Source organism: Hypoxylon trugodes, assembly GCF_022578975.1.
Source record: "Hypoxylon trugodes strain CBS 135444 unplaced genomic scaffold F4822scaffold_6, whole genome shotgun sequence".
Lineage (NCBI taxonomy): Eukaryota > Fungi > Ascomycota > Sordariomycetes > Xylariales > Hypoxylaceae > Hypoxylon > Hypoxylon trugodes.
Genome location: NW_026250021.1, coordinates 617,192 through 627,070, shown reverse-complemented (window position 1 = coordinate 627,070; position 9,879 = coordinate 617,192). Strand labels below are relative to the sequence as shown.

Here is a 9,879-nt window from a genome sequence, read left to right as displayed (position 1 = left end):
AAAATCCGCGATTTGATGGGGGTCAATCCCCCCACAGCTAGTATAGGTGACGCACAATGGATGTAAATGATAAGAATGATTACCAGGATAAGCGACAATATCGTGATTATATCTAGCGAAAGACCTCTATGGTACGCAATCATGTCCACCTAGGCCCCTAGATCCATGAGTAGTTCGGAAAGGCATATGGTAAAGATAATCTGAGCGATTGAAGGGTGTAAGATAGAACAGGAAAGCATAATAGGTAGTAAAAGCCTTACAACCATATCGGAATTATTTCATACCTCCCGTATAGCAGAGCAGATCCTCACCGTATAGATACTCGGAAGTAAGACAAAGAGCTATTTCAGCTCGGGGTCCGCGAAAAAGTTAGTGTGTTTTATTTCCATAAGCAGCCTCCTCTTTCAAAATAACAGAAGAAATTTCATGTCAATACGGCCGACAATACATTGTTTCAAAGAGCTGACCGGTGAGAGACAGTATCTCCCGAGGGCTAGTCCTAGCCGCCAAAAACATACGTACCCCCAAGTAGACAGATATCACGACTCCTAGGGATTGCGTCCTTCAGGGCCATATCGATCTTACATGACCAAGCCCGATTTATATGATATTGTCCCTGGATCAATTGCAATGGACCTGGTGATGGGTTCAGTTTGGGGTCCATTTCATTACTAAGGTAGGTGAGGAGCAGGGGATGGCGCTGTGGCGTTCTCGGAGAGCGTATCCCTGTCTCCCCAACAAGAGTTCGTGTCTCAGTAAACCATTATAGATTAAGGCCTGAGGAATATTGTATACGATACGATGAAGACATTAAACAAACCCTTGGCAACTAGCTCCTCCTACCTATATGAATGCTATAAATATAGCGACTCATGACTATTACGCATTCCTTGAGATACCATCATACGATATGATATCAAGAAGCGCAAGCTTTAAGCGAGGGATTTAAGACGATTTAGGAGTGATTAGAAATAACATAAAGGATGCCGCCAAATAGTACATAAGAATGATGGCGCAGTAAAGCGGGCCGCACCGGACATATGACGAGCCGGTCCGGGGATCAATGACTAATATGAGACATTGACGCCACTTTACTAGCTGCATCATGCGTGGCTGCAGGAAAGTTCGGTTACACTACATGTGGGTGAGCCGCCCCCTATTGCCTCTTAATATAACTGGAGTTTATATTCTCCGATACAGAACTATTTGAGTATTGGGGAATCAACGCATTCTCTCTTGTAAACCTTGGAACACATCCAGTTCATATCACCTAAAGTAGGTAGACAAGACAGTTTACTCGCGAATCTTCATATTTAAACAAACGCAACTGTTACACGATCCCTTAGGTAACGATTTCATCTCATTTCTCAGAAAGTAAAAGCAGACCGTTCATGTTCATGTCGGCTTGTCCTTTTACACTTCTTCAGGAAGTGGTTCTCGATTTAATACATACCAGAATAACAGGTAGTGAGTCTCTTTCGATTCACTCCATCCATATGCCCTCCAGTTGCACCTCTTTAATTGCCTGCCTAGGTAGGTAAGTAGTTAGTAGGCTGGGAAGCATTTGTCATCATCGCTGATGAACATGACGATATTAATGTATCTAGGTATATATCACAGATAAGTAGTTATTACAAATGTTCTTTTGGCTTAAACCAAGACGAGAAAGGCAAAAAGTACCGAGCAAGACGCAGTTAGACACCGTATAGAGGCGAGTTCAAAATAGGTAATCTACAGATGGAAAGTCATATCATCATCGAGTTTGCCTTCGTATTCTCAATAAAAAACTTGCCCCTTTTCTTCAGCTCCCAAACTTTCCATTTCTTGGAATTACTTATTGAATCGAACGGCGATCTTCATTCTCAAACCTTGGCGCCCCATTCCCAGCCATTCAAAGTGACCCGAGTCACCGAGAAACCGCTTCCCTCAAGGTAGGCAAGGCAGGAAAGGTAGGTATTTCAAAAGGGTAATCTCAAAGTCAATCCATCGAGTGAGGCTCTGATTGCTAGTGGGTTTCTAACGGCACTTTGCATTGGCTAGACGTATTACAAATATCGTAACTCATTATGAAGCGTCATTGCCACGTCGTGCAAATACTCAGCGAGGCTATCCAGCCGAGGCGTCACACGTAATATCCTTGACTATACCTCGGGAAGAGACGTAAGAAGCTTCCCGGTCTCCTAAAAAGTTAGTAAACAGCGAGATGATTAATAGGAGTGCATGACTTATACTAGAGATGAAGCCCGAAATTGTTACGTCTATACGACCAAGTGATGCAATCCTATAGACAACGGGCATCGCGAGATTCTATGGATCTTCATATGCATGTAGTCGGCCCTCTGACATAATTCAAAGAAGATTGCGTAGTAGGCTATCCACACCTACCACTGACCCGGTTGGGTAGGTAGTACCTAGGCAGAACAGTGAATATGCACGAATCTGCCATGCTTGCGACGGTTACATTGTGGCAATACCGTTAACCCACTTGACGCGGCACAAGACACATGGCGACCAAGAACCCGCAGATCTAGGCGACCACACGTTCGGACCTAGCCGCATAACAACGTGTTTTAGGACTCTTGAGATGCAACCATAAGATATTTCGACGATCCATTTAATTGCTTCATTTCTCTTGCTTCTCTTACAAATTCGAGTATGTCAAATATGCAGGACTTTCCGAGAGACCCAATAGGTAGAGTGATTTGCAATTGGAATTTCTTGGTTTTCGCGATTATGACTATCGGTCCGTCTAGGGACCACCTGGTCGTTCTCGCGACTCGCGTCTTACAAATTTAGGTAACTAGGTAGAAAATGCATTTCAGGTGCGACAGTAAGTGGCTTACAATTGAAGAAATACATCTCGAAGAATATGAAATGAAGCCTTACCGAGTGTTTCCCGATGGTTGTTTCATCAAATACGGGATGCGGGATATGATGCAATTCCCGACAAGTTGGTAATGCGGCGTATCGCCTAAGACCTAAGCCTTAAATCGGTACTTAAATTAATATCTTAGATACGGTGCCACGCGCGGAAGAATGGTCCGAGATAAGATTCTTCGTTTGGGAAACTCGCGATGGAATCTGGAGGAGCGAGAGCGAGGTACTTAAGACTTTTGCATCTGACGCAATCTTTCTTTGGGAAAACCTGTTGCTATGTTTAGGCCGTCCTGCTGCAGTGTAACAGAATGTGTACGTGGATTGATCTTCTTATAGTCTATCTAGCGTTCCTGGAATGCGACATACCTACATTTAAATAGGGGCCAAGCTGTGGGTAGGGTAACAACGCTTCAGCCCTAAGGATTATGGGGTAGCATTGGATACCACACCTTTTTCGGTCCATCCGACCCAAAACGGCTTAGGGATCTCGGTGCTTCGCTCCCTCTAATCTACATCTGTCACGATATGGTGCGGCTCAGCAATGATTTCTCACAGGTACCTGCCGGTGGCTGCGGCACTTGCTGCAAATGCTGTCAATCTGCGAGCCCGATCGCGAATCCGTTCTGGTAAGTTAGATACGCAAGGGGGCGGCCCGCAAGCAACATTCCGAATAAGGACTAGGGATACTATACCTCGGCCCTAGTAGATCAACGGAATTCGCGATGGCACAGGCTTTAGTCAACCTTAGTCCCTACGGGATCTCACTATGATTTCTTCCCCAATGTGTGGAACTCGCTCGGTGTAGTGATAGGCGCATGCACAATCATTACGAAAGAGGCCAAACCCAGACCTCAAGGCACTTTAGAGATGGGACGAATAGGCACCTCCGAAGATGAAAGCAAGTCCTGAACATCCGAAAAGGAGTAATAAGAACTATTCTATATAAACAAACCATGGAATCAACTATCCAGGATGAATGGAAACACCATCCAACAGCAGTTCATCGAGGACAAACAGCAAAGAGTTCGAACAGATTCAGAACCATGTCGCCCTCAGACAATTCAAGTAAGATTCAATAAGCTAGGAAGCCCAACATATCTTGAGGTTGAGAGACTAACCAGAATACAGACAAGAACAACCGCTCGAAAAAGTCGAAGGATGGCAAGAAGAAGTCCAAGGTAGTTGTTCATGAAGTCGAGTATGGAATGAGGTCTAACAGAGTGCAGGACGGATCGGGTCAAGACAAGGGGGGCTCATCAGGCCAAGGCCAAGGTCAAGGTGGCAATGCTGGCGCACACGTCTCACCACCAGATTTTTTCTCCTTCAACGATCCCAATTCTGGATATTCTGGACAGTAGAAACGATGAACATGATTTTGGGTTGGATTAGGCTATTCTCCGGCGTACATGGGAGTTTTCAAGCGGATCTTGAAATCAGTCAGCTCGTATGGGAATGATCGGTCAAAAATAATGGGTTCGGTTATGAGGGGAAGGGGATTCATGACAGGCTATTTCTTACGACAACTTATTTTCTGGATAAAAGGAGAAATCACAACAAAAAAAGGGACGGCTTAGATCTTCACTTCGAACCGCCATATAGTACTATGTACTATCAGCACTCCCTCCTTTACACTTTGTATTATTAGGAAATCATGTACCAGCTCATGATCAACCTTTTAGAATTGGCTATACGCCAATAATTACCTTTCATAATAACAAATTTCCCTCCTTTATGGACTACAAAATCTGGCGTTCAGAAGATGGAAAACTGCTAAAAGACAAGGAGCCTTTAATAGTGCATATACAGGCCAGAAAGCCTCTGCCTCGTAGGTAAATACCCAAGTCAAAAGGGAATCACTATTAGCACTGATATTTTTATAACTAGAAAAAGGAATGCTTACCTAGGTGTACGGTATATATACCTGAGTACTTTCTAAGGTGTTATTCTGCACCTCCCCCTTAAAACTGTCGTGCAACGTGATACCATCTGCACTTACGCCACATAGGTACCTAGATAGCTATGCAGCATGACCTGTGCAATATCTTCCGGTAGTCAATGCGTTCATATTTGCTAGGTAGTTTATTTATCAGCTACAGTTGTGAAAAACAAAGTTACTGTTGATACAGGTTATGCTTCTATATTGCAATGTACACTAACATTTTGGACCTATTTTCCGCTGGTCATTACACGTAATTCACGAAGTCTTCAGTAGCGCAAATATCCTTACACCCTGTTGATGAATGGTTCATTTTGAAAGAGTCCCTGTCTTCACACCATATTGTTTATGGGAATTAGTATGTGCTTCGAACTGGGCTATCAAGTTGAACTTTTAATAACTAGAAAGTATACCTAGGTACGAACTATGTGTTACAATATGTATAGTCTGCTGCGGTGTAACCTCCCTATAAGCCTAACATGGACTTGGGTATAGTTAGGCGAGAGAGTACATGTGTAACCTCTGGGGTTTATGTATAACATCATGTACCGCTGCTTAGGTTTAACCACGGAATTAGAAGACTATAACAACTTTAGGCATCCATAACTCAGAGAAGCCTAATTATTAAATTTAACAACTAGTTGATTATAAATGAACAGATTGTTGGATTTATTTGGTCTACGACTCATTTACATGAGAACATGTGTTTTTATTTTTAGGCAGACAGAATTAGTTTTAAGGCCGCGTCACAGTACAAGTTAATGAGGCAGATATAAGAGAACTTTAGAACTAATTTGCAACGTGTTCATCAAGATGCGAATTATATTAAACATCGCGTAACAGACGATATATCGAACTTTCACTACTTTATTCCGATATATTCTTCCAAATTTGTTCCATATTCAATCCAAGTTCAAATTTGTTGAATACCAAGATCGAACTAATACTATTCTAGAACATCGTGTTCCTTAAATAGGTAGGTACCTCTCTGTACTATTCCTAGCTGAAAGTGACCTTGGGCAGTCCCGGTTGTATGGCAGCGCACGGTTCAGCTGCAAGTATGCTAATTGAGGCAAGTCACACTGAAATCTTTCGGGTCCTGCCCGAGACCCGAAGACCCACAGATCCGCAAGCCCAAGATAGCCTAGCATTCCGCAAGCCCCGCGCGACTAAAATACCTAGGTACCCAGGTAAGGCACCAATGCTTATCTGCCCTCTAGGGGGGTTATCCGGACTATCTTAGGAAGCAGCAGTAGCGCAGGTGATTGCTTATCCTGTGCCGCTCTTGTGACGTTTGGCGGGGTCATCCGGTCGTGATCTCTTTCCGTCGTCATTTAGAACTTTAAGCAGCTTTAGCTTCGAACCTTAAGAAACTTAGTGGGAAGAATCACCTGCGAACGTCGCTAACATTTGCGAAGATCTACATAACTTACTCACCAAAATATCCCTTCACCTTACCATCTTACCTAATCGACTTTGTTTTTCCTTCACGCTTCTTTGCCGGCCTTCCGGCAGCGTTTCTTGGTCTTGACTCGATCTTCTAATCGTCAGGCAACGCCAAAACAATACCCCTACTGTTTTTGAGTACGACCCTCCTTACTTAGACCTAGACGAGTCTCCATAACCCAACAACTATCAATACTACCACGGAGATCACGAACTCATCAAATTGCCTATACTACTTTGCGCACTTGCGCTTGAATTGAGACTAACAATCAATCAACATGTTTGATCTAATTCCGAAACTACTCTCGTATGTCGAACCACCCAATCCCCGTTATTCTTTGTACGTTTATCCGACGAGAACATCATTTACTAACCCCCGCCTCTTCATGCGACAACAGCTCCATAGCATCCTTCCTCTTCCCCCTTTTCGCATCCTACAAGGCAGTCAAGACCTCCGACCCCGCGCAGCTCACACCATGGCTAATGTACTGGTCCGTCCTCGCCTGCGCCCTGCTCGTAGAATCCTGGCTCGAGTTCATCCTCGTGTGGATCCCGTTCTACTCGTACATGCGCCTGTTCTTCCTGCTCTACCTCGTGCTACCCCAGACCCAAGGCGCCCGCGTGCTCTACGAAACCTACCTCCATCCGTACCTCGCCGAGAACGAAACTGCCATCGAAGACTTCATTGCTAGCGCCCATGATAGACTCAAGGCCGCCGGTATGGCGTACCTCAAGCGCGCTATAGAGGTGTTGCGCACACAGGTCCTTGGCATGCCCCCGCGCGAAGATGAGCGCGAGGAGGAAACTAGGGCGGCGGCTGCGCCACAAGGTTACACTCAGGCGCTTCTTGCCCGATTCAGCGTACCCGCTGCGCGATGGGCTGCTAATAACGCTGGCACCACGGGCAGCGATATTTATAATCTATTCGCGGGCGCATTTGCTGCTTCCTCGACTACTGATACGGGTAAAGGCCCGACAACTATGTCGTCTTCATCCATGGCGACTCTAGTCCCCGATAACATTAGCACCGCCGAAAAGGCATCGTTTATCGTAGCGCAGCGCGAGAGACTGGCTCAGATGATGGGCGCACTCGACAAGGAGCTCGAGAAGTCGGAGCAGGAGCGCAAGACAGAGCAAGCGCGAAAAGAGTTACGTCCAGGAAGCATGAGCCTAGACGGACAAGAGGGAGGTAGTGGTAGTTCGCGACCGCCGAGCGGACATAGTGTGTGGAGTGGTCTTAGTAAGAGCCGGAGTGAAGTCGACTTCGAAAAGATCGATGCCGAGAGCGGCACTGAAGAGGACGACAACAACCTACGAAGAAGAGCTGCTGGAGCACCGTCTGTCGAGGATAGGCCCGTGGGTGCTGCTCGTGGCTGGAGTTTTCTGGGTTGGGGTACTGTAGGGACTGGTACTCCCGACCAGTCGACGCCGGATTCTGGACACAGCTCTGGTGTTCAGAAGTAGGTCGATTACGCGCTACGCCTACGATATATTGAATTCAATCGCATGGAGTTATTGGTTGCTTGGTTTGTTTTTTTATTAATGAAGGAACCGGTAGAGGGGGTTTGACACTAGGATTTAGACAATGGACTCTACTCTTGTCCACCTTATCGTCTTCTCGCATTCTAGTAGTACGGGGGGCCGTATCGTGTATACGGCTTATACCATTATATTCTTTACCATAAATTTATGCTTTATAGTCTGTTGTATGTGATGTAGTGAAGTGATGCGTGCGTACGTATATACACAGATCTGGACTCGTATTAGAGCAGTCTGATTGACCCCGTACCTCATGCTAGGGGTCTAACATCGGGGTATCTCCCGCCTCTTCGTATCATACACCGCCTCCTTATTCTCTTATTATGACTTTTTCCACGGGTAACGAATCTCGTCATCCTTGCGCAACCAGATCTGCTTCTTCTTCTTGGTAGTAACGTGCTCGACCCACTGCTGAACAGCATACTCCTTCATAAACTTGCGAATAAATCGCGGGTCCCATAACTCCGAAGCAATACCCAGATCTTTGCAGCATCGCATGAGTGCATTGGATTTACATCCCTCAGCCGCGGTTGACACGCCGTCTTCGCTGAAGTATTGTTGTTCGCCTCGAGCTTGTGCCACAAACCTATCCCAGAACATATATATTAGCACCATCCAATACCAAAGCACCAATTTGTAACCAAATAAACAACTTACCGTCCATGCACCACAAGCGCATACTCCCGCGTAACCAACTTCTCCTGCACCGTCAACTGCCCCCTAGGAGCCAAACCCCAACCCCCCGGGCCAAACGCCGCATTTAGGATTCGGCGGTACTTGATCTCGGGGAGGTAGATTATGCCGTCGGGTTTTACTTCTATATCTTCGGGGTCGAGACGCGCTTGGAGAATGGCGGAGGTTTCAATGGGGAAGGCGGAGGTTCCTAGGCCGTGGTAGGATTGTGTCCAGTCTATCGGTCCGTTCCCGTTGGTGTCGATGTCGGTTTGGGAGGAGGAAGAGGGGGAGGGGTAGGCTTGGGTTGTTCCCGGGGCGTTGGGGAGGGGCGTGCCGGAGACTGCGGGGATTGGTGTGCGGGTGCCGGATGTTGGGGTTGGTTTGGATGCTGTGGCTGGCGTGGGTTTGGAGGTGGAAGCGGAGGAAGTGGTTGTTGTAGATGCGGACGCGGATTTGGAGGCTGGTGGAGGGGGTACGTTGCTTGTTTTCGGTTTTGAGGCGCTGAAGAGGGTTCGGCTAGGGAATTGGACTCGATCCGAAGAATTTATCGGCGCACGAAGTCTTCTAGACACCGCCCGCAGCGGTGTTAACGTCCTTGAGGCCATTGTTTAGTCAGGGGTAGGTTGATATCGTGGTGTTTGTTGACGTTGTAGAAACACGATAGCGGCTATCGATTTTGACGGGTTGGAAAAATTTAGGTGTCATCGGTAGCGGCTTCACCTACAGCTAGATCCGGTACTAACGGCCGAATCTTTACCGAATTCTACTTATCGATAGGGTCTAGTGATTCATCTAACCCCCCTGTATCCTAGCTTCCAGCTAGGACATCCCACCCGACAAATAGCGGAGGCCCGCAACGGTTAGTGGACAATAACAGCCCTAAATCTTACAACGGATCTTCACTATAATCAACTAATACCTCATCGTCTTAGCATCTTTGAGTGGGATTGTTATAATATTAATAGCTCAACTTCTTAAGTTTCGCATCGTCATATTCTTACATATAGTGTTTATTCCCTCTTAATTAGTGACTTCTGCAGTTATGCATCTTTGGTGGACGTCCTCTGGTCGTTGTTGTGTTTCTTCCAGCACGCCCTGAAAATCTCCATCTAGCATTGGTGAAGTCCGTCAGCAAATTATCAACAGCGCACCTTGAAGGAAAAGCAAAGTTGTTGAGAACCATCAACTCACTTCTTTTTTACACGCTCTCCAATCTTTTTTCTCAAAGTAGCAATCGGTCAGTTTGGCATTCTCATCTGGTTGAATTAATTAGCCTCATTACTGGGAGAGTGGCGCTGATCTATTATTAGTTAGGAATTCGTTACCTGCGCATCCCGTACTAAAAATCCTCTTATCCCTATTTGCATCAGGAGATGTTGAGTCAGCCTAACAGGATTGACAATCGT

At 46.0% G+C, this 9,879-nt stretch overlaps 2 protein-coding genes across 2 annotated transcripts; one reads left to right on the top strand and one right to left on the bottom strand.

Annotated features, from left to right (window-relative positions):
* Positions 1-6,109: 6,109 nt before the first annotated feature.
* Positions 6,110-7,921, top strand: F4822DRAFT_278922 (TB2/DP1, HVA22 family-domain-containing protein). The gene has a single exon (XM_051454839.1). It carries the CDS (start codon positions 6,569-6,571, stop codon positions 7,721-7,723), a length of 1,155 nt encoding a protein of 384 aa, XP_051313072.1. The 5' UTR covers positions 6,110-6,568; the 3' UTR covers positions 7,724-7,921.
* Positions 7,922-7,946: 25 nt separating this feature from the next.
* On the bottom strand, positions 7,947-9,154 carry F4822DRAFT_406096 (Mgm101p-domain-containing protein). Its single transcript, XM_051458360.1, has 2 exons — positions 8,456-9,154; positions 7,947-8,384 (listed from the first exon to the last, which is right to left on the bottom strand). The coding sequence occupies exons 1-2, from the start codon at positions 9,076-9,078 to the stop codon at positions 8,120-8,122; spliced, it is 888 nt and encodes a 295-aa protein (XP_051313071.1). The 5' UTR covers positions 9,079-9,154; the 3' UTR covers positions 7,947-8,119.
* Positions 9,155-9,879: the final 725 nt, after the last annotated feature.

Excerpts from the sequence above, each read along its gene's own strand:
- F4822DRAFT_278922 (XM_051454839.1), top strand. The coding sequence starts at position 6,569 with ATGTCGAACCACCCAATCCCCGTTATTCTTTGTACGTTTATCCGACGA.
- F4822DRAFT_406096 (XM_051458360.1), bottom strand. The coding sequence starts at position 9,078 with ATGGCCTCAAGGACGTTAACACCGCTGCGGGCGGTGTCTAGAAGACTT. Across the intron at positions 8,385-8,455 it reads GCGCTTGTGGTGCATGGACG|GTTTGTGGCACAAGCTCGAG; the intron begins GTAAGTTGTTTA and ends GTTCTGGGATAG.